Genomic DNA, 26678 nt, shown 5'->3' on the forward strand with positions numbered 1-26678 from the left:
CCACATAAATTTCAAATGGTTTTTATAATTTTAAATTTTTTTATTCGAAAGGATAAATTTTAGTCCAGTGACTGCAAAAGTGCTTTTCAGAACAAAGAAAAAAAAAACTGTTTTCATCATTTTAAAATATTTTGAAAATTCTTGGGTAAACGTAAACGTTGGGTATAAGGTTCAACATTTTTTTTTTTAATTCTGCATCATAAAGAGAAATGATCAGGAATTATTATATATAATTATACTATATTTATTAATAGCATTTACAGTCAAAATTTTGCTAAGGAAAAGGTACCTTTGTAATTCTAATTTTTAAAAAAATGAAAAATCTAATATACTTTCTCCTGCTCCGTATTTTTTAAAATCGATAAAATATTTAAAAAAATGACTGACTGAATTTTTTTTTGTTTCAATTTAATAAATGCTAGGGGTGTTTGTGCTCCGGGGAAACCCCGGAATTCCGGGGATTTTGAACTTCGATACCCGGAAATTCCGGGGATCGTCGTTCAAAAGGAAGTAGGAAGAATAATGAATTATTTATTTTGATCTGGGTAATTTTGTTTGCTTTGAAAGCAGAAAACGCAAGGTCAGCGTGTGTGGTGAAAACTTTTCCTTTCTTTCTCCAAAGGCAGTGATAATGCGTGAAAAGGGAGAAAAAACTTCTTTTTTTGTTCTTTCCTTATTGCGAGTTATGACTCATTCCCCCGTTTCTCGGACATTCTCTTCTGGATTCTTTTCGGCAAGTAGGCGCGGCAGAAAAAAAAGGGAGAGACTTCGTTCGACCAGATGTGCGATCACGTGACTCTGGGTTCAAAGGTCTTATCTCTCCTGGCGTGGCGCCAATAAGTAGAGAAGGGGGATTTTTCGCCGTATTAGCTATTTGTCATTGATCGCTTCGCAACTTTTTTTTCTCCGCTGTGTAAAATTTTCGTTTCATTTATTGATGCACGTGTAAATTTTTCGTTTCGCTTATTGAAATATTTTTTTATTTATGTACGCAAGAGAATTTCACTTTGAAATTTCAGCATATGAAACAGAAATTACCCCTTAAAAATTCATATCTAATTAGTTTTACAGCATTAGATCCAGAGCTAAGAGGTAAAACCAGTACAATATTAGCTTTTGAAAAATTATCATCTTTTATGTCCCATATTTTTAGTGATAATGAAAAGTCAAAAGTAGAAGCTGAAATAAGGTTATACTAGAGTGATATTGATATCACCAAAGAAATGCTCTACACATCTGATGAAAGTGGAAATCAAGTCAAGTGTACAATTGATAAATATTGGCCTAAAGTTTTTAATTTAAAAAATGATTTCACAAATGATTATAAGTATCCTACATTGGCTAAATTGGTCAAAGCCTGCCTTAGCTGCTTCCATGGCCCATTAGTGGAAAGTGCATTCAACTTAATGGATACACTTGTCACTGACTATAGAACCTCTCTTAAGATTGATTCCCTAGATGCAGTGCAGACTATTAAATATGATTTAATGGCTTCTAAAGAAACCTCATGTGGAAAATATGGCTCAAAAAATCCAATGACTGATCCAATTCACAAAGATCTCTTACTGAATATGAACAGAAGTTGGAAAACATATCAAGAGGACTTAAAAACATGTATTTCAGATGAGTCACCTATAAAAGTCTCTGAAAAACCTTCTACATTAGCAGAAAGGCAAACTGCTTCTACCTCTGCATGTGCAGTTCTCGAGGAAATTTCTTCAACTGTAAATGAGGAAAATGAAAGTCAATCTTCCTGCAATTATGAAGTTCACCACAAAAGAAAGACAAGCCCACAAACATCCGAAAATAAAAAAAGCAGCAGAAATTAGATAATTTTTTTTAAAGAATTAATTCAGGTAATTTAAAATATTTGCATAAAATGTAGTAGTTTATATGTTTGAAAATTTATGGTTATTAATTTTGCAAAAAAAGTTATTCATTGAACTTTTATAATTAGGTCATTCAATATTTCATAATTGTAATTTTTCATTTCTCCCCCCCCCCTCTCGAAACTCCAAAATACCGGTAGTAAGTCCGTAAAAGTTTCAGGGGATTTTTTGGGGTCCCACAAACACCCCTGAAATGCAGATGTGATGTAGTTTCTTAGAAAAGATTTATTTTTCCCACTCGAACATAGATTAGCAAATGAATTCGTTAAATGATAATATTTAATAAATATCCTAAAGAACTGTAGTAAAAAAAAATTGATGTTTTCTTGATGAAATTAGAGTTGTTTTGTTAAGTATTTTGACAACGAATTTTTTCATACGCGTTTTCATGTCGGTGAGATCTTAACGAAATATATCTGTTTCTGTCCATCATAATTTTATAAAATAACCAATTTCCTAATTGTTGTCTCTTAAAAAAAATCTTACAGTGTTTACTGTTTATTTTGCACATGAAAATGACGCAGAATTTTGAAAACCAATGTCGGTTACAGTTCATATCTGAAAATTTGAGTTAGTTGACACTACATCCTTAATCGATTCTTTTAATCCAAATTGGGTTGTTAATGCAACTTTACCACTAAGTCTTTGTCACGATGTTGATATAAATGATTGGCTAAGAATCGTATCGTTCAGAATCGATTTTGTCGCTTAGAAGAAGGGCTTCACTGCAGAATTAACGATAGAAGAGTGGATCGATAGGCGTTGCCATGGAAACGACCTTAAAACCACTCTCAATTACTCAGACCAGGTTCCTGTCATTTCGTCGGTTTTATTTAGCTTGTTGTAAAATGCCCCGGTTCATTATAATAATAACACTACTGACGATGAAATTAAGTGAGACTTTCGAGTGTGTTTGCATTTTAAATGTTGCTCTGCTAGTTTTATTTCAGTAAATAAAAGGTGTGATCGATAAATTGTTTGAAGTTAGGTACAGTATTAAATACAGTAAAGTTGAAAAAAGGCATCGGAACTTACACATGCATTACTTTTACATTTGATTTTATCTACGCATTTATTTAATAATTTTAATTATCAGCATTACCGTTCTATCCCCCCCCCAAAAAAAAATAGCACTCTACGATTTAATACCCCGATTTCAAATTCATATTTGCTTTCATTAAATACTATTCAATGAAAATACTGTTATTCATCTATAGAAAATTTCATGCATCACAATTTCATATTTTGAAACCTATTAAAACTATTATCTCTTGTTTGTTCAGATAGGCACTATTTAATATTTAATCAAATCTTATTATGATGAAAATAGCATAACGGCAACTTAAATGACAATCCCTAAACTTGTGTAGTGATAAATTATAAGATGCTCTTTCTCCATATAATTTAAATTTATTCTGCCGTTTTGGGAAAAAAATCTTAAAGATAATTGTTTAAATAAAACATTTCGCATTAAAAACAAACAAACAAGTGTTTAAATACAACGTATCACAATGAAATATTTTCCTTTTGTAGTTTGCGTTTTGCATACGTTTTATTGTGCTAATAGATTATGATAAAAACATTAAGGATTTACGATGTGCACAAAATAGTATAGTAAACCATGCATTTCAGTAACAAAATGAATCAGAACATAGACTGAACAGCTCTTACAAATGATTGTTTTTAAACAAATAATTCTTGTTAAATATCTGTCTATTCAGTTGAAGATTCTTTAGATACAAAATATCGATAAGATAAGTGGAAAAAATATTGTATGATCTATGATACGTATTTTATGATTTATCACATTTCCTGATCCATCAGAGAATCATATTTTACGAATATAACGTTTCATAGCAAATTTAGATCTTGAAGTTTAATAGATACGAAAACAGCGGGTTTTATTTTAGATAAGATTGTTTTTTTTTCCTGTCTTAAAATTTAATGCAAATTTTTGGAACGTCAAAACAATTAAAAATCACGATTGAAACTACTTTTTGGAGAAAAAAATTAAAATTCAATAAATTGAAGAAGAACTGCGCATTTATATTACTTTAATTTTAGTACTAAATACTTTACTTTAAACTTTAATACTTAAAAATAAAATAATTTCTACAAACTAACTGCATATAAATTTACAACAAAGGCAGAATGTAAAAATCCAAAGCATACTAGGGTTTTGCATTTAGCTATAACGTATAAACAGTAAAGATGTAATATGGTTATAACATATAAGAAAAAGAAAGGTTCCACGGGTTTTCTTATAACAGTATTTAACGATTGGTTACAATGACCTTTCAGGATGTATAATAATAAATATGCATTATTTAAATGCAAAAATTTATAAAAATAATTAGTTCTAGCCTAAAATTAATGAATATGAAATAACTGTATAATAAAGCCAAACAATTCACATAAAAACTGAAAAATTTATAAGAATTTGCTTTTTTTTGCAAAGTAATTTTAATAATTTTTCCTTTAATTAAAAAAATTAGCATTAAATTAAAAGCACTACAAAACTGTTAATTTTAAAAACATAATACTTTACAAATAAAGACAAAAGACCATTTACAAAAATTATTCTAAATTTACATATTTATCAAGCCGCCTAATAACAAAGAAAAATTGCTGATATGGAAAAAAAGAATTAACAAAAGTTGCTCTAGAAAAACCTTTTGAATTCAGATAGAAGACCCTTTGTAATGAAACTAATTCATTTGGAAGGAAATGAATTCATTTAAGCAGCATTTCTTCGCGAAGTTTTATTAAAATTGCTTTAACTGATTACTTATGAGCATCAAAGTTTATTTGAGCTTCTTTTAGTGAAATAATTAAAGTTTTAGAATTCTCACGTTTATTCCTTACGTCATTATCATGAAAACTCTTATGAAATTTCTCTGTTTCCGAGACAAGTCTAAGGATGAAGGAAGGATGCAATTCCTTGCTCGTTTGCTATCGTAGATTATTTATCGCTTTCTTTGGCGATTTTAATCCACATGTTCTATCAAGGTTTAAGTGTCTGCTGCAGAAAGGCGTTGGAGTCAGGCTTGCAATTTTAAGATGTCAATATATTGATCAATAATGAATAAAGCAATTTTTTAATTCTGGAAAAATTACTTCCGAAAATCTATTTCTTGTCATCACTACTGATTCATTAATACCTTAATTGCAGATATATGCTTCCTTTAACTTAATTTATGAAACCTCTCTTTCTTTCATTGGTGACTTTCATGTGGTTTTTTTTATTATGAAAATTAATAAATTACTTTTATTAGAAAATTGTAATCCATAAAAGTTATCCTTCTTAAAATAATGAAACATTGATTATGAAGAAATTAGACTTCAATTGAATCAAAAATCTGCTGGGGTGTGATCGATGTTATCTGGTGTAGGTAATGGAAATAATTTTTAAATAAAATAAAAATAATTCTTTTTGATAAAAGAAGAGAAGTTTGGAGAGAAAACTCTCCTAATTTAGGATTTAAATTACCTAATTACCGAATTACTTATTAAGAAATAATTACTGCCTATTCCACCATACTTTACTAAGTTGCTACCCTAGCTCTTGGAAGAGTGCACCTTGAGTCAGAGAATGAGAAATTTTGTTCTCAATAAGTTGGTTCCCGCTTTACCTGGAAGTATATGAATGGTGGTGTTGTTTCGTTAATTAGCTAATCGTCAAACGTGGGACATATCTCCTTAGGAAGGAATAGGAATCTGTACATGGGCAGCTCTTTTGCTCTGATCACAATTAGCCATGCTAATCGATTTGCCATTCACCATATCTGAACACTACGATAAACTGGGGAACTTCATTTTTTCATTATTAAACTATTATACGATAACGGTTAGAAACTATTTCATTTTAGCTTTGTTAAATAATTTTTAAGAAATCTTTTACAAGCACTAAGAATTCTAATTATACTTTTCAAAGCAAAGAAAAATAAATTATTAATTTAATTTCCTTATATTTCCTTCTCGCAAGAGCGTTAAAAATAAATTTTATGAATTAGATCAAAGTATCAAAAAAGCTTTTACTAAAAAAAACGAAACTTTTTAGAAAGAAAATTAAATTTGACTCAATATATAAGACTGAAAGCAATGAAAAATTCTTTTCTATTGAAATAAATAATTTTTATATATTTTTTTAATATCAAGAAAACTCAAAGTTCTTTGCAATGTTTTTTACAACGTATAATTATTTCATGTTTAATAACGTTTATATACGCATAAAATTTCAATAAATGAGAGCTTCAAGCTTGTCTTAAAGTTATAGTTTTCTTAATGAAAAGGTGAGAAGTTGTCCGTTTTGCCAATGAACAGTTTGCATTCAAATGTTTAATGGATAGATGCATATAAAAATGTATTCAAAGAATTATAAAAGTCAGTTCAATTTGTGCAAAAATGTAATTCATTTAAGTTGGCAGGAAATAAAAGAACGAAGTAAACAAATCATGCATAAACACTTCTTATCCATTTCTTGGGTGTATAAGGAAATGAAATTACTAGTAGCCATATCCTGAAGTAGTTGCGTAATTTGAGAAGATGCTGTTGAAATCTGTTAGATTTTTAAATTCGGAGAAAAAAATATCATGCGAAAAATCGTTCATGAAACTGTGATATTATTTAATATTATTTTCTTTTTTACGAACTGAATTTTAAAATTAAACTGAATAAATAAAACTGAGATATCATATAACATTATTTTCTTTTTATGAATAAATTTTAATGAAATATATTTTTTTAAAAATTCATGGAATCTCAAAAAAAAAAAAAAAAAAAAAAAAAAAAAAAGATGATGTTCAAATGTTGAAAATTTTATATAAATCAGAAATTTATATGCCTTTAAGCTTTTATTAGTTTTTATCTCTATTAATAGTAAATATGGATGTACGTGTGTGTATGTACGTTCGACAGGCCAGACTGCTTGACTTACAGCTACGAAATTTGGCAAACATATACCTTAAGGGAGGAAAATGTACAGTCAGACCGATTTTTTAAAGTTTTAATTAGAATTTTAGTTAATTAAAAATTAATCTAAATTTTGGCGTTTCTCCACGATAGCTTCAGAAAATATAGTTGCACAAAAACGAAATCTAACAACGTGTTTTATTTTTTTACACACCGTTTCAAAATATCATACGTTAGATTTTACACAACGTTTCAAAATCTGAAAAAATTGTCTTTGTAATTAATGATAACAATTTAATAATCTTGAAATTTTTTTCAGATTTTTGGCAATTTTTTTATGCTTAATTTCCAACAATAGTTTACATTATTAACCTGAAATTCAAATTCTTTTCATTGTTTCATCAAATATTTAATTCATTGATCCATGATTTTCTTCCATTTCTATTAATAATAGAAAGATTCTGTTAATAATTAACAAGACAAATAAAAAGTGAATTCGCAATACAACGAAAGTTAGAAGAGAAATGAACCAGACCATTTGTTTTTAAAACGATAATGGCATTATGGTACTGGTTTCCATTAGAAAAATCCATATACCCAATGGTGTGTACATATGCAAGACAATTAAAATTACATGGTTTTAATGGACGATAATTTGAAGGAATCATGGTACATGCACTGTACATGTAAACGATGTAACTGAAATGAACTATAATCAATATCCCGGCGAACCAGCTGGCCATCAACGGCGACTAGTCATTAATTTAAGTCAAATTTCAATACCTTTTAATTCATTTTTTCAATTTTTAAAAGCAAAATGTCAAATTCTTCAATGTTAAAAGTAGGCAGCATTTATAAATTTTAAATTATGTTATAAATTATCTATCAATAGTTTTGATTAGTTACATCTTTGCATATTTTGAAAGAGAATAAATGAGAGAAAATGTGAAATAACAGTATTTTCAAGCTTATTCACTTTCAAACCAGATAATTCATTTCGCAGACATTAAATTTAAAAACATAAAAACATTCTTCCTAAAACTTTGAGAGGCATCAATGTTTCATTTTATTATTAAATCGATGCATAAACAACGAAGCTCTGAATTCATCCTAATTTATCTTAAAAATTAATCATCGTAAAAACATTGTACAATTCTAGAAAGTGAATTGCTTTTGGAACGAAATAGATATCATAGCAAATTCTAATTCTGATTCTGGTAAAAGTTACATATTTTATTATTAAAATTTCAAATGGATGATAGTTTTTTAAAAAGATTTCTTAAATATATATATATTTTTTGGCTTTCATCAATGACATATGCTGTCTAGCATTTTTATGTAATTCATAACTGCCTCAACAACACGATATATCAACGAATATTTCACTTTGCCTTTTTTAATAATAATTTAAATATTTTATTGCTATTTATACTATAAATCTTAACTTATGCAGAAAACAATATTAACATTTCTGGAAGATATAAAAATATGATTTGTAGCGTCTGTAATTAAAAAGAATGTTTTTCAGTTCCTTTTCATGAGATAGACGTCAAAGCCGTCACGCCAATTGGATTTTGAAAGTCATTACTCATCTTCCAAGATCGGAAGAGGACGTGGCACCAAATACAATCTAATGCAATGTACTTATAGATTTCAGGAAATGGGCGCCTTTCAGTTTGTCACATGCCACTCGTTAATTAACTTCGTCCGAATCTTAAAAATGTTAATTGTATGCTCTAAGAATTTTTCTGATTCAATACTACGCGATGTTAAAAGAAAAACAAAACTTCTGATCGTTCTGAAAGAGGAAATATCTCTTTTTCTGGGGACATCTGTTTGGTTATTATGAAACTTAGAATTGCGATCAAATTAAAGAACATCCTGATAACTATATTTCCTTAGCAGGTGCTGCATGAAGCTTCATTCAGACACAGACATTAAAGTAAACACATGGATTTAACATAGAGGAAAAATTAAAACCTTTTTTTCACTTGCATGTTTTCATATAAGCTTTTAAAATGAAAAAAAGATTTTTTTATTAAAATAAATATTAAAAAACATATTTATTAAGAAATAAGTAAAACGAAAATGTATTATAAGGACTTTTGGAGTTCTGAAATGCAGTAATGATTGCATGAATTCGTATATTTGAATGAGAGATGTTGAATTGCATTTAATTCATTTAACAATGGCACTAATATGATTTATGTCATCTACGAAAACGAAATGACTTTCCTGCTTCTTTGTTGAAACTACGGAAGTTCAAAATTTTGAAGAAAACTGCTTTTTAATAGAAAAAATTAACATTCAAAAAATTTCGCTACAATATGTTAAAAATAATGAAAACATATTTTAAATATGAGATAATTTATTTCTCTTCATGTCTATATCGTTTTAAGATTCTTTCTTTTATTGTGTTTCTTAATAGAGGAATATCTTTGATGCATTGAATTATCTTACCTTTATTATCAAAATCCTCAAAAAGTGAGGATGCGCTTGCTAACTAGGCTTCCTTCAAAAACTCGACCTCTTGAAAAGGCTTACTGTGCCGATCAATGACATTTGCAGCCGAGTAACTTGGCGCGCTCATATGACAGTTTTTGCTAACATATTTAATCATAGACGTCGATTTCTATTTCTGTCTTTTATTGCACTTGAAGGGGAATGGGAATATGCATCCCGCGCACCACGACCGATCACTCGCGTTTGTTCGAATTACTTCATAATGAATTTTGATATTTTGAACTAAAAAGAAAACCGTTTTGATCAGTGACGTGCCCAAAATATTGTGTCGCGTGCCATCAATGGCACACGTGCCACTGGTTTACCATCTCTGTACTAGACCATTGATGTCATGGGATGCTGTAGGAAATCGACTAACCCACACACGAGGGATACGCCGCTTCAAAATCAATTTTTAATAGTAAAATGCAAAGGAAATGTTTAAAATATATACAAAGCAAATTTTTGAAAAATGCTTATGGGGCTCGGATGATTTATTGTAGTAGTTCTTTACACCATTGTGTATATTTTAATCTTAATTTACCTAGAGATGACAGCTCAATAACTTATTAGTAATGCAAGAGATTTGTTAAATATCTCTTGCAGCTCGTGAACATAGAGTTGAAATAGTGATAGAGGGACTGCAGCCCTATTTTGGTGGAGGACAAGATAAAAATCACTTGACTTGGGAAAAGAATTTGTATTCGCTGTAACCGCATTTTTCATTCTCCATTATATTTCAATGGCAGATTATTTCTCGCTTAAATTTTAAAGTTTATTTAAGCCATGATTAACTCTTGCTGTGCAACTGGATGCAAAGAAAAATTCTCTAAGGATAGTCCTGTATCATTTCACAGCTATGTACAATAAACATACTCTATTTATATCCATTTTAAATGAGTTTAAAATTTCGTAACTTGGATGACTCAGTGATTTCGATGTTATAACTGAATAATATTTCATAGGTTGGTTTAGTTATTATATTTAATTTAGTTAACTGGTTATTAAATTTCATTTAAACGAATATAACCGCATTATATTTTGCTACTCGCTTCATTTTAATCTCGAATTTGTTGCACGCGCTTGGAATGATTTTTTTTTCTCGTCAATACAAGTATATATATAAACATTATTGACCGATTAATAATTGTGTATTTATTTTATGCAAATAAATTTCCTTATTATTTCCAATGCCAGGAAGCAAAAGATTGCACGACAAATTTTGAGCATGTCAAGATTTGCGATGTATCACCAAAAAAGGTAGATTCTCCCTTAGTCAGTGACTCATGTTGGGTACACTTGTTTCGATAAGAAACATACGACTAGCTCCCTCCATTTATATATCAGCTCTATGCTCGTGAAGTGCACTTAAATACAACCATTATTATTTTGAGTTGGCAATAAATGAATCTTGATATTTCATTCCTTTTGTTATCTTAATTAAAATTAACTTTAATTGTACCTTTATCACATAAAATACAAACGATCAATTCAATGAATCAATTATTTTTATGATTCTGAGGTGAGAATAATTGACATGCATCTTTATCTGAATAAATCATTCAGATCCTTTTTCTTTTTTATTTATTTTCTAGTTTATCTCTTATGAAAGATATTTAAATAAACTGAAATGATTCTACTCAAACTTGACTCTAAAAATGTGTTGTATTTTCATTGTTATTTTAATTATGCCAAGTTATACCTTTTTAATTTGTAACTCATTTGGAAAAAACATCGATTATTTTAAGCAAATTAAGGAAATATTATTCATATCATTTATTTGCTAATGAACTCCTATCCTTTATTTTGGTTAAAATAAACAGCATTTCGCATACAGTATTACAAGATAAAAATAATTTTGCATTTCCCCCCCCCTTCTTCTACAGAAAAGATATCGTTAATATAAGTAACATTTTTGAAAACTATTGCTTAATTAACTAAATAAACTACGTAACTATTTATAAGCTAAATGAAGTAATATTTGATTTATTCGTTTTAAAACATTTTTTTACAAAAAGTTAAATATTTAAGTAAAAAAACTGATGATGTTATGAATTTCATTTAAATTGGCCTATGAATATTAACGGAAGGATTATCAGTGGAACATTATGTAAGAGAGAGAAAGGGCAAATATTATATATTCTAATTTTTGTACTTCTCTCTCTTTCTTATAATAAGGGAAAAGAGGAAAAATTTTGTTCTAAACATAAAATGAATTAGTTTGAATTTGCTAATATACGCTTCATCCACAAAGTAAAATCTCTGATTACATATGAATATGTTCTTGAATCACCCTCTGTCTACTAAATTTTTAATTGCTGTTACGTATTTAATTATAAAGTAAAAATTATGCATATATAAGGTAATATTTTTTATTGTTTAATAACAATTTGAACTACTTATATGTCCAACTTGTTAAATGTTTTTATCTCTGAATGTTTAATGGAATTTTTGAAATATTAATTAATACCTTCTGCATACTTTATTTAACTTCCCTTTTATGATTTTATTTTCATACACCGGCTGTGAGGCAAAGGTGATTATAATAAGCTGTGCTTCCCACCATCTGGGTTTCATCCTTCTCTCCTTTCCACTCTTTACCTCTGTAAAAATATCCAACCCCTACTGCTCTTCTCTTATCCATCGTTGGCGCCAATTTGTCTCCTCCGTGCCGTCGCCAATCTTTGATCGGGGAAGAAACAACCCTGTCACCTAGCTGTGTCCTTTCCCAGCGCAGTGCGGTAGGCCGGCGGACGCCTTATCAACCGGGGAGACTAGCTCAACTTGTCTCGACGTTCACCCGCAAAGAGACCACTTTTTCCCAAGTTTTCATCCCTTCCGGAATTACAATCAGCCTCCAAGATGCCGATCGACGTGATGAGTTTCGCTAAGGATTTCTTAGCTGGTGGAATAGCTGCAGCTATCTCCAAAACGGCTGTGGCTCCCATAGAGAGAGTGAAACTGCTTTTACAAGTACAACACGTATCCACACAGATCTCCGCAGACAAACAATATAAAGGTATTACTCTAAATATTATTAAAGATGAATTTTCTCGCATGAAACACGAAAATCTAATAGCCTGTAAATAATTATAGGTATAAACCTACATTAGATCTGATATGAATGCTATGTTTAAATGATTTAGTCTTTTTTAATTGATACATTTTCTTTCTGTGTAAATCTGTTTTTGACCTAAAAGCATGTTTTGAATGAAAATTCCTAGTGATAAGCTTTCGTTTTTTTGTAAACGCAGTTTTATTACACCCAAATGCGAAAGCATTTATAGAGCAATAGGAACGCCTACGCATCCAGGAAAATTCTTCTTTTAATGAGATTGGCTGAACTCACTTCTATTTTGTAAAGGAACACGGAGCAGAATCATTTAATGGATTATGAGAGTAGCGGAGAGAAAAAAAAATCTAGATAATTGTGTGAAGGCTAAAATAATTACAATCACGACCGGCAAAAATTTTGCATTCCTAGAGAAATTTCGGCCAAAAAAGTTTACCTCCAGAATCGCAATATGTTATGTTTCCGAATTTCTTAATGAACAATCAAAATGAAAATATCATTGAGAATATAAATAAACAACGCCTACACTTTCAACCCCTAGTTCTTTGACCTTTGTAAAGTCCTATTTCAGTCGAATTTCCAATGACCTCTGTATGTACGCCAAGCCTAACATGGCGACCTCTGCTGCAGAAGAGCAGACCCCACAGCAACCAAAAATCCATTGCTAAAAAGCCGTATCGATTCGATTTTGTACCACAATTTCCGACATCAGTTTCCAGTTTTTATACCTTTAATGCTGTCCAATGTAATAAATTTAAGTTGGGAGTTCGACTCTATTCAAACCTTTCTAAAAACTTAATGCTTTCATAAAATTTAGGCAGTTTAGAAATTATTTCAGTATCAGAAAATTACAATTTATCCTTTTAATTAATAATTTTCGTATTTTCTTAAAAAATTCTTTTCATAGAAAATCTGAACTGTATTCCGTTTTCTAAATGATTTGATCGAGACGAAACACAGTCAATACGTTTTAGGAAATCTTTTTTATTTCCGTATTTAATTTATGAAACTTTTATGAAAATATTTCAAATTGAATGACATAAAAAAAAGAGATTTTGAAAATTACTTATAAAAGATTAGATAAAGATTTTATTGAATAACATATATTATTAGCCTTAACTTTCTTTAAACGCTTAATTGGACAACAAGGAGCCAACTTCAATGCGCTAATTTTGAGATAATTTTTTAAAACATAAAAAAAAAATGATGCTCCATTATTCTGAATCTAATTATTGAGCTATAAATAGCCTGTTGTATACTTTGTTTTGCAAAGCTGAACTAATTTCAAAGTGATCATTTAGTTCAATATTAAATAGTGAAACCGAAATACGAAAAAAGATGCTTTTTACATAATAGTTTTTGTACAATAACTTTTAACTGAAACCGTACATAAATTTGTCTTCGTTAATTTCTTATTTTGAAGCTAATTGCTTCTTTCCCTTTGGGTAAATTTTTCTTACATATTTATTACAGAAAAAAGATCACTGATGTGCATCCCATCTTGTTTAAAAAAGTTTTTTACAAATTTTGCTATTTTTTATCTTTTTAGATTTCTGAAATCTAAAAGAGATAAATCTTATTAATTAAATTAAGAGTTATGTATTTACAACGATATATTTTTGAAATCAACACATTTATATATAATTTTAAGATTACAGCACTTACATATGTCAGATAACTAAAATAATTTATTTTTTTGTGATTAAAAGTTTATGAACCGACTTTTTTTTTTAAATAAAGCTTTTAGCCGGTTATATATGAACATGTTTCGTTCATTTCAACAATTAATGAAAGTAATTGAGTCTCAATAATTTTTTTCAAAAATATATGTTTTCTACAGAAAGTTTATATTATTTATAGTATAAAATAAAAGTTTGGCTAAAATTTTTATTTTTCTTAAATAAAAATGCATGCATTAAAACACGGTTATATTATACTTTAAAATTTTTATTGATAAGAAAACATTCTTGTCTTTTGTACTGCATTCATTGAAAAATTGAGTGGAGAAAAAAAACAAAGGAGATTCCTGCTTCTAATCCGAAGCATCATAGCATGATTGATGTTTTAGGCTTGATGGTTCAGTTTTTATTTTACAGTAGACTCCCGATTATCCGCGCCTGCCGCACAAAGTTTTTTTTTTTTTTTTGACTGATTTTTTCATAAAGGTGCAGTTTTACAGTTATGCTTTTGTAATTACATAATACATTACAGTATTAAAACAGTACATATGTATTAATTTTTCTGTGTATCCTTGACGCCTCTCGTAAATACTAAGCACTTTTCTGTTTTCATTAACAAAATGTATTTTAGGTTAGTTTTGAATGATATACTAAAATATTAAGCGTTAGTTAAACATTTCCTGCTGTTTATTGTACATACGTTTTATTGTACATAAAACGATTTTTCAAAGTTGGAATGACTGTTTTCTTTTTTGCTATACCCGTTTTTAGCTTTTTTCGGATTATCCGCGATTTTTGTTATCCGCGGCGGCCGCGCCACCCAATTCCGCGGATAATCGGGAGTGTACTGTATTTTATTTTTAAAACACTACTCTAATTTATTGCAACGTGCACACAAAATATATCATAACGCGCATTTTCACAAAGTAGTATGCGTATAAACACGCAGTAGCAAAAGTAATAAAATGTCAGTTGATGTAAAATATTCTTAAAATTCAATACTATTAGAAAAATGAATTTATATCCCTGAAAAGTTATTATTTTGAATTTTAAAATATGGTTTTTATACAAAAATATGCTCTGATAGTATCTGAACATAAGCATTTCAATTAATTTTTAATTTAAAATCTAATTAAATTAATAGTTAAACCTTTCTTAGTGAGAAGCGGCTTTTGCAAGAAGTAAATCAAATTTAACATTTTAAAATCTAGCGTCTGCTCTGTAGAATGTTTTGAATGATACTTTTCTTCATACACATAGAATTTATCGATAGCAACTAGCTTATAGGCTTTATTAGATTAAAAATATAAAAAATAATTTTGGATACTTATATTTAGCTCCAAATTTAAGTTTATTACAGTTATTTGAAAATTTCGAGTGCATTTTACAGGAATACTCGCAGTTATTAAGAAATTCAACTAAGTTAACAGAAATAAATAAGAAATGAAGGTTTTAATATCGATTCTGTTAACGTAATGTAACAGAATCTCTAATAAGTTTTAAATTTGAATAAAAAAGTTATAATTAATTTATAGTCATAGAAATCGAAGTAGACCGTAATTTTAAGAAAGTCATTTTCAATGATTAAAAAAAAGTAAAATCACTCTTCGGGAAAAGTTGATGACTTCATTGTTTTTGTTTTTCGCAGTCCAAAATTTCCCTTCTGATATAAATTGTATTTGGAAAATGACTAATTATGAATTATTTTTTATACTTCTTTAATGACAAATTTTTAAGGCTGGTGCTATGTACTGATATCAATACATAAAAGGAAATTTTAGACTTTTTCTGGGATTTAATTACGTAAATAATCAATCAATTTAAGAAAATAATTATTTTCTTGAATACAACCTCATTATGTTTGATACAAAATATTTAACTCAAGTCAATTTCAGGCAATGAAGAATTCGTTACTTCAAGTAAATAATGTGGACCATCAAGTGCTGCATGAGTCAGTTTTGAAGCCCAAACCCAATTTTATAGTTTCCTCTAATATCTTAAATATGTTTATATTGATTGCATTGTTTCGGATTAATAAAAGTTCAATAAGAAAATTAGTAAAATAGTAATATTATATTAGAAAACTTTTGGAAAGGGCAATGATATAGCGTAATTATTAAGTTTAATTAAGCTTGTGGGATTTTCTTGATGAGAAGTATCCTTCATTATTTTTCAGAGTGATCCAAATTTAAAATATTGATATTTATCGATTTATGAATATGCAAATTATACACCATATAAACATGAGAGACTGCAACCACGTAGACAGTAAGCATGAAAAATAATGAATGAAATAATACAAATTAGTAAAGAAATTATACATTTGGCTATAATCCATGTTAGTGAGGGTTGCCAATTCAGTCTTATACAGCACATGCTAGGCCATTTGACCGACTCTTACCTTACCGATCTGCTAGTTGAAATTATGATTCTGTGATTAAAAATCAAGTTTCTTCATTTTTCCATTTCTTTAAACACTAATTCTTTTAATTTTCTTTTTTTAAAACTTGTTATTCTTTTTTTTATTTTCATCATAAACAAATTTTTAAACAGAAGTCAAATCTTTAATATACATATTTAATTACATCTTCCTTCAAGTGAATGATGATTTGACTTTAAAAGTTTCTTCCTTTATTAATTAAACATTCACTTGAGACATTTGATGATCTCTAACAGAAAATCTATATTAAACATAATTTTAGTATTTATGGAGATCCTAAATTTATAGAGTGATTAAAGGCATTAATTAATACAAAATTTAAAAAGTAAAATTTTAAGTCGACAATTGTAATTTTCTATAAAAGATCTGTTGGGTAAATGGTCTCGATGTATATCATATCTAAAGTTATGGAGGTAATGCTGTCAAGCTGGTGAGGTGCGAAATCTTGGAAAGAGAGCACTAACTCAAATGTCCTCAGGGCTGTTTGATAGCGACTTCAAATGCAATAATCCATCCCAGAATAGTTATCTCATTGCTTTAAAATGAAACATTAATATATTAAATTGAACTGAAATTTTAGAAAGGTATTACGCACTTATAATTATGTAGTCTATGTAATATTTGTTTTCTTGTTATTCTCAATGAAGAAAATTAAGAATGAAATATGTTCGGATTTTTCTAAGCGTGTTTTTGAAACAAAGATTGATTTTAACCATGAATTTACAGAATCATGCACCAAATTTGAAGAGTTTTTTAAAGCGATGCATTTAAGAAGTTGGAGCAATAATGAATGAATTTCTCAAGTAGTACAAATTAAATAGTTTTCTTCTTGAAAGAAAATAGAAATATAATGAAAACCGAGTTTTTCTACTCAAAGCAATCACTTTTAAATCAAAGAATTGCTTTGTATGTTAAAAGTAGCTTGTTTTTATTTTGCCTAAATTATTATAAGACGGTATTTACATCTCGGCAAAAAATATTTCTACAATATATCTTTTTTAACATACTTTAAACATCTATATGCAATTTTCTTTTTTTTTTGATTTCAAAAGAAATTAATTTTAACTACACTAAATTTATTATTACAAAATGGAACGTAAATATCTTTTTACAATAATACGGATGATTAACATTTTTTTCATATTTGGAATTTTTTTTTAAATACTTGATGTTTATTTGCTAAAAAGCTTTAAAACAGTTAAATGATTACAACATTTAAAACAAATTTTTTATTGCTTCTAAAATATTTCGATTTGTTTCAATTCCAACATTTCCAATATTAAATTTTGTAAAAAAATTCTTACCGGTTTAGGTGTAGTGGTATTGTTGCCTACATGTTGTCAGATTTGGGATATTTTTAAATTGTTTTTAATGTCCGAAAAATATTTGAGATTAATGACGAGAATGCAATACGATTATTTCAGTTTTTTTTAACAGTTAATTTATTCGATTCACAAAAACATTGCATTTATTTATTTATTTGTAGTTAATGCAATCTTGCAGACACGCACTCATAACTATAACGACTTAACTGTAATGTTATAAAAAGCAAATAAATTATCTGTATTGAAAAGTTCAATTACAGCAGTGAGAAAACTAATGCGATATAAATAGCATTCTTTTTAAAATTGCTTTCCGAATTATTTACATAATATAGATCTGTCGCTCAGAAGGAGATATAAATCTTTCCAGAATATAAAATGTTACTCAATTAGATAATGTAAGTTCTTTCAAAGTGAAAAGCATACATTAGAACTTAGAGGAGTCTTGCTTTACGAATAGTTTCTATGTCTAGTATTCATTGCAACCCCCCCCCCCCCGCCATGACATACACAAAAAAAAAAAAAATGCTGAATGGAATGACTGTTGACTTATTTCCTCTTTCCTTTCCTTTTCTTTTCATTAGTTTATATTCCTTACATTAGCTAGTATGCGCCTGGCATTACGATGGGTTGTGCTTCTGATTTTCTATCACAAAAACTTTCAAAGCCTGAGATATCCTCTAAACTAGAAAATGTTTTTAAGCATAGTATTATGTTTTTAGATTTAAAAGAAAATATAGCAATCAGTGCCGAATAAATACATTTATCAAGACTTTTGACCACTCAATTTCAAATATAATGCGTTCATATTCATAAAAATCAAAACATTTTTTCCAAGTTGAAAAATAAATGAGCAAAATTTAATATTCATAAAAACAGCAATTTCATCTGCATATAAAACAATTAAAAATTATTTTCAACAAAATATTTGAAATAGAAAAAAGTTTAAGAAAACTCGGATAATTTTTCTGTGAATTTATTTAATAAGGCACAGAAAGCATGCACTCACTTTGTAATTTTTAAAAATATGTCCCGAATTTCCCTATAAAAAAATAAAATATTCAAAATTTGCAGTTTAAGTTTACTCAGTATAATAGTACCACTGTTGTGTGAAATCTTTGCAATAGCTACAAGACAATTTAAACTTGAAAAAATATCTTTAAACAATCAAAATATTGTAATAAATTCTTCATGTCTCTTCAGTTTGTAATTCTTCAATATTATTATTTGATTACATAAGATGTGAGCAGATTTATTATTAATGAATATTGTTCATATTGAAGTTAATTATGGAATTTATTTTAATAGTCTCAAAAAGTATCTTCTTTAAAAGTTATGAATCGACAAAAATGAACATTATCTATATTGTATTTTTGGAAGCTATTACTAAATATTGATAATGCTTCTTTTTTTGAATTTATTCATTTAAGTCTGCATTTTGATTCTGGTTCAAATTAAAGTTTCATTTTTCAAGCATTTTTTGTTGAGAACCTTCTTATTTAAACTGGAATTAAACGCTCTTTACATTTTGAGAGTTATATCACTGTCTTATTAAAATTGATATTAAGCACTCAGATGCAGAATTCTTAAAAAAACTATTTTTTTAACTTGATAGTTGCCCGTAATAAAATAATTGATTTTTTCATATTTATATAGGTTCGTGCAAACATTTATGAAAGCGCCTTTATCAATTCAATAAACGTAAAAAATATTGTAAAATTGTATAATACGAAGCAAATACTTAAGAAGTCTTTTTCAAATTAAAATAGATTACGTTTTTGTCATAATTCAATCTTTCAAATTCATTTAAAATATAGAGTTTTCATTGTTTATACAGATATTAATATTCAAGCTATAAAGAATTTATTTTCCTCCAATTTCGTTCAGAAGGAGATGCAACTTATAAATATTCTACAATACAATTTGGCATGATATCACTTTGATTCGAATTTCCTACATGTAAGAATTGAAATAGTTATTTTCTCTCATTTTTTCCTTTATTAAAGACAAGTACAATTTTAATTTCTGTTTTATCTAATTTAATATCGTTTTAAAATAGAAAGAATTAAAAAAATTTTGTATTAAATTAATTTTTAATACGCATTTAAAACTTTACATTCAACTTTAAAAGCTTGGGTATAATTTTTTATAGTATGTTGATTTTTATCAGGCTTAAACCTTTTAAATTAAAAAATTGCTTTTTCTGAAATCTGCTATTAAGATAATAATACATTTTCAAAGTTCCCCCCCCCAGAAATTTTTTTAATGAGAAATGATGATTAAAGTAATATTATAATTAAGCAAAAACATTTTTGTTTTAGTGAAAATTTTCAGAAAAACTATATTTAGCAAGTTTATATTTTTTAAATTCATTAAAATTTGCCAGTGATATGTTATTTTTATATGATCGACTCTGATATATATGTTACATTGTTTGAAATCCAAGGTCATATTCAAAATATAGTTTTCAATCGAAATAACTAGCAAAAATCATTTACTTTGATATTTCCAAAACAAATCCAATTTAACCAAATATTAATTACATATTTTATTATATCTTAAGAAAATATATGATAAACTCTGATAATCTAATTTAATAATAATCTGATATCTCTAATTCCTTGTCTTTAATAATTAATTATTTTATGAATAATGAAAATATATCTGCTTTTAGTTTTGTGACTAAAATTAAATTTATATTTGAATTTTGATAATTTTTCTTTTTTTTTTCAGGCATTGTTGATTGCTTCATTCGTATCCCAAAAGAGCAAGGTATTCTCAGTTTTTGGCGTGGTAACTTAGCCAATGTTATCCGATATTTCCCTACCCAAGCCCTCAACTTTGCCTTTAAAGACAAGTACAAGCAGATTTTCCTTGGTGGCGTCGACAAAAGAACGCAGTTCTGGAGATATTTCTTAGGCAACTTGGCATCTGGTGGAGCAGCTGGTGCCACCTCCCTTTGCTTTGTATATCCCCTGGACTTTGCTAGGACCCGTCTGGCTGCCGACGTCGGAAAAGGACCACAGAATCGTCAATTTTCTGGACTCGTCAACTGCTTGGGAAAGATCTTTAAATCTGATGGTCTCTTAGGCCTGTACAGAGGATTCAGCGTCTCTGTTCAAGGTATTATCATTTACAGGGCAGCTTATTTCGGTTTCTACGATACGACCAAAGGCTTGCTTCCTGATGCTAAGAAAACACCTATCTTTGTTTCCTGGATGATTGCCCAAACAGTCACTGTTATCTCTGGTATTATTTCCTATCCCTTCGATACAGTGCGAAGGCGTATGATGATGCAGAGTGGACGAGCTAAGAGCGATATGCTGTACAAGAACACCTTGGATTGCTGGGTAAAGATCGGCAAGTCCGAAGGTCCAAAGGCCTTCTTCAAGGGAGCCCTATCTAACATCATTCGAGGAACAGGGGGCGCTTTCGTATTAGTCTTGTACGATGAAATTAGGAATTTCCTTGTTTAAATTAAATTAATTTATTACTAGGCACTTTGAAAAAAATCGGAAATAAAGAAATCAATTTAATTGTATAAAAATGTAGGTTTTCAACACTGGGAACACTTTAAAAACCCTGTTTTTGTTTAAGTGGGTCGGATCATTATTTTTGAAAGCAAGGTGGGAAAACTTAGGAAAGCTTATTAGAATAGAAGTTTCATTTCCAAACTCTTTTTATTAATTGAAAGCGGTTAAAATAATTAAATATGAAATGAAATTTCATTGACTTCAAGAAACATAGCACTTTTTCTTTGAGATGAAGTTATTTAAAGAAATATTACCAGTTCATCTCAAATCCATTTTTTTCATTGACTGGTCACAAACTGTGAAATAGGGAAGCAAATCTTTTAAGGCCCGGAAAAAACTGTAATTTTGATGAAAATTATGGAAACAAAGGAGTATTCAGTTTCAGTTAGTCAACAAGGCCCCTCCCGAACCACATTTTTGTCAGGAATGGGAGTCAATATGTTCTAGATGTATATTGTTTCATAGATCAGGAAATTTGCACTTTGATTTCTGCTTCGAATCATGTAACCGGTATTTGTGAGTTACGTGTTTCTCAGGAACATTGTGCGAATAAAATATCTTGTGATACGATTTGTGTCATGTTGTTTATTTCAGGTTCTCACATTCGTTTTATTTAATGATAGGAATTAAACTTTTTTTGTTAAAGAAATAATAATGTTGAGTCTCTTAATAAAAATGATGAATATTAGGGTAAAAAGGGTCACATTTATTCATCTTTAGAATATATATATATATATATATATATTTTGAGAAGATGGTGAAAATGCATTATATTGATGATAAAAAAATAATTTCTTTCAAATTTTTTTTCTATTTTTTACATCATCAAAGGATATTTTTCTATATCATTATATACATAAAATAGAATTAATACAAACAAGTACGGTTTCAAAAACTATAGATAGGTTCTTTACAGCTTTTTGAAAGTTTAATTAATTCTTTTAAATGAGTATGGAAGCTCTGTCACATGAAAGAACATCAAAATAAAATTACAAAATTTCTGTTATTCATTAAATTTAGATAGCAGACAGCAATAAAAATCACTAGTGCATCTATTTTATTTACTTTTCATAATCATTCATTTAATAAAGCCATAATAATTCAAAATATTCTACATTTATCGTATATTTGTAGGAACAAAAAATAATTGCTTTATTAAAAATTTTTTATTTTTTTCTAAAACAAATGTTTTTAATTCTTTTATATTAGAACCATTATTAATTGAATGACTGATTGCAGATTGATAATTGAAAAAAATGGTTAATCATTTTGCATATTCCTTTTCTAATGTAGAGTTAAAAACTTATAAAATGATCGCATTTATCATATCAAAATATTTAATTTTTTTTTGTTATTATGATTACGTACATGTTATAAAGAAAATAATACACTAAATTAATTTCAAAAGTACAACTAAATTTCTAAAATAAATGAAAAAGAACCTACAAATTAAAACTTTTAAAACTAAAGGTTTTCAAAATACATTAATATAAATCTAATGTATCATTTAAATAATTATCATGGGAGATTTAAAACATATTTAATTCTTTTATACAAGTAGAAAAATATAATGCTTAAAAATGGCAGAGTATTTTTGAATAAGCAAGACAAAATTTGCTTTACACAAAAGCTTTTTAAATAAGGTGAAAAAAAAAAAAAGAGTTGATTCAAGATCAATTATGCTTTGGTTTAACAAATAATTGCATAAAAATCACTATTTGAAAAGTTGAGCGAGGTAGGTGAATTTCGAAAGAACCTACAAATCATTAGAACATGAATTCTGCTCTGAAGATGCTGTTTTCTACATATAACAAACGTATCATAGAAATATAATTAACAACTTTAAAATTCTTATCGTTCAAATAAAGCTCTTGGATTCTTGCTTCCTTTCGATACTGCATAACAGAAGTACACTATTCAATTCTCTCTGATGTTAGTGACTTTTATACGTGCTGAATAATTCAAATCATATAATTAATTTAAAAAGATTTCATCAGCTAAATCAAGTATATTAAAAATTTCAATAACATTTGTTTTGATTGAAATCATTAATCTCAATTGCAAGAAAAATGCAAACAAAAATTAATCGCTGAAAAATGAAAGTCAGTTCATGTTCACCTGATAATCGTCAAATATTACGTTCCAATTTAGTTTTAGAATCCATTGAACATTTTATAGGAAGAAGCAGAAAAAGAAGGGAAGAAAAAAAACGTAACATAAGACAATTTTACAGATAGATGGGCTGTACTTTGTTGCTTAGCAAGTGTATGTGAAGCCACATGAATTGACGTCATTAAATAAACATAAGAATTGATAAATTTAGAGGAAAAAATCGGTACGATAAAAAAATAAAGCTTTGAAAACGCAAACATAACATAATAATAAAAACATTTATTTACTTCACTCAGACAATGTTGCTGAAAGCATAGTTGAAGATATTTTAGAAGAATAATTGTAATGCAAGTATCTTGCCAATATACTCTTAAATATTAAAAAGTATTTTATAAACTTTATATTTAAAAAGTTACGTTTTCTTAGTTTCAAAAGCCAAAGAAAAATATTTTTTTTATTTATTTTTCATATTATGTTAACTTTAAAACAGCTTCATATTTCCATAGTTTTATTCTCTTATTTTAAATAAATAAAATATTATACGAAAATAAAATTATTCATTATCTATATAAATGTACCTACAAACATTTAAGTATTTTTATGTCTATTTATCAGTTATATATTTAGATATTATGCTTCATCCTTTTTAAAATTAGTTTTCTTTCAAATATTTGATAAGTAGATGTCTGTTTTTATGAAACAGATATGTCCTTTTACTATATTTGATAGAATTTGAAGATTTGTCATTTTCCTGGAAGTTTGGTACAAAAGAATAATTTTGATGAAGATATTTCAATGATAAATGGATTTTATTTGCATTACTAAAGAAATAAAGTAGAAAAAGTGAATAAATATTTTATGTGTTTTTCTTATTCTATTGTTCCACATATTACGGTGGTGTTTTTGATCTAACTAGAGAAAGATATACGTTTCTAAACATCTGGTAAGCAGATGTTAAGAGAAAAAAAAAAACACTTTCTTTTACAATTGATATTAAAATTGAATTGATTCATTGAACACTTGCAATTCAAAATGGAATTACATAAGTAAAAAAGAACAATTTTATAAGATATTTTACTTTTTATAATATATCAAGGATTTTCGATTATAACGAATTATTTATTATCAGTAATCAATCAAAAAAGTTTGTTAATTAATTTTTTTCATTTAAATTTTGTTTTTATAAAAAAGACCCTCCTCCTTGAAGATATAAATATGGCCAAACAATAGAACGTTAAGAAATAATTTTAGATTCATATGTGTGAAGAGAGTAAAGTAATTTATTTCAAGCGCAAAAATTGTTTACATTTTGTCTTCTTTTATTTTATAAATATTTTGTGTTTCACTCGCATTAAAAAATAAAATGAATGAAATAAATAAAAATTAAAAAGAGAATAAGTAAAAAATGTTTAGATTAAAATGAAGAGGAAAAATGAATCAAAATTTCAAATGGAAGCAATTTTCAATTTAAATACAAAATTAATGGCATTAGAAAATCATCGAAAAATCGATTTTAAACGCGATATCTTTTTTTTAAAATTAGTATTCTTTCAAATGCTGCATCCTTTTAAAAAATAATTCTTTCAATGTTCGATAAGAAGATGCATGTTTCTATAAAACAAATATTTTCTTTTACTGCATTAGAAAAAATTACAATAAATGCTATTATTTTGGATAATGCATTTCATCTTTTAAAATTTAATTTCTTTTATTCATTTTTTTATAGTTTAAAAGTTAATTGAGTTTGTGTTGAGTCAACCTTACAAGGAATCGCGATTAATCATACGCGTATTCATTGATTTTGCAAAGAAATTATGATAAAGTGCTAAAATGTAGTTCAATAAGTGCTAAATGAATATACTTAAGTGGATGGCACACATATGTTTAAAATGAATATTGAAATTAACATTTAAAATGGATACTGCATTTATTTCCATTTTCTTTTCTTTTCAGGAAGACTAAACAAATATAAATTATTTTTTTCTCTTATTCATTTAGTTTGATTTAATATGAATAAATCAAGACAAAACAATGTCACTTAATTGCTTTATCTTTACCAACCTATATATAATACAAACTAAATAATTTCTGTGGCTTAATTAGCTTTAGCTACTATATTTTAATCATTATGATTGGGTCCATACAGACTTAGATCGTTGTGTAAGAGCAATTTATCCTGCCATGAAACATCTCATACCCTAACTCTTGGATGACGATCAAATAATTGCGTCGAAACGTTGCTCTCACTAACACAATAAAATAAATTGCTGGAAAGGATTCAAGGGACACTGGTCTCTTTTGTCTCCGATCCTCAAAGCAGTGTTCCATGTCTAAGAAAGACATCTGCTAAAAATAGTATTTGCTGAGAAGTAGAAAAACGTCTCTTGGCAACTGAGACGATCGAAACGCCGTCTAGTGGAAATGCGTTGCCCTTGGTTACCAATACGTAAATTAGCGGCATCATTTTTTTGGTGACGTCACAGTGACGTCTTCTCTGATGTGCGCATTAAGGTTTCATGGACAGAGATCAAATGTAATTTGGATCAACTAGAAAAACTGAATTTATGAATGATTTTACGAAAAATAAGAATTTTAAACAATATTAGTGATTCATGCTCGGAAAAAAAAGATATAATTATGAATAATGGAATTTTGCTTCGATACAAATTAGGATGATTTGATTAATTAACCTTGATTATTTTTGCCATTAAATTTAATCGAAATGCATCAGCTAAAAAAAAACACGATACACCATGAAACAATATTAATGATTGCGCATAAATATTGCTTTATGTTATAATAATAAAATAGTATATTTGGTTTGGTTATTTTTTTTTTTCTTTTTGGTACAAAAAGCCAAGATGTTGAGTATGCTGCGCCTACCAGTGAATTAAAATCAAAGCAATCTGAGAGTATATAATTTTATTACGAGAGGTTTTAAATGAGTTTTTTAAAGAAAATAAACATATTTTAATGAGGGAATTAAGCTTTGTGGATTTTAAAAAATCAAAAAGATTAACATGAAGGATTTTGTCAAGTAAAGTTGATAAAGAAATTGAAGACATTTGAAAAAACTGCAAGCGCTGAACATTGAAGAAAGGGCATTCAGACAAAATTAGGTGAATAAACATTTGACAGTTGCATTGTGAACACATTGGTGGTTGTTCTCCAAGTAAAAGATGAAGATGAGTGAATCTAGTATGACCAATGCATAAGC

General features: G+C 28.0%; 1 protein-coding gene across 1 annotated transcript; it reads left to right on the top strand.

The window, feature by feature from the left end:
- Nucleotides 1-12022: 12022 nt before the first annotated feature.
- LOC129961821 (ADP/ATP translocase 1-like) lies at nucleotides 12023-21916 on the top strand. The gene is made up of 2 exons (XM_056075403.1): nucleotides 12023-12321; nucleotides 20550-21916. Exons 1-2 carry the CDS (start codon nucleotides 12165-12167, stop codon nucleotides 21290-21292), a joined length of 900 nt encoding a protein of 299 aa, XP_055931378.1. The 5' UTR covers nucleotides 12023-12164; the 3' UTR covers nucleotides 21293-21916.
- The last annotated feature ends 4762 nt before the right edge of the window (nucleotides 21917-26678 follow it).

This window comes from Argiope bruennichi, chromosome 1 (genome assembly GCF_947563725.1).
Source record: "Argiope bruennichi chromosome 1, qqArgBrue1.1, whole genome shotgun sequence".
Taxonomy (NCBI): Eukaryota; Metazoa; Arthropoda; class Arachnida; order Araneae; family Araneidae; genus Argiope; species Argiope bruennichi.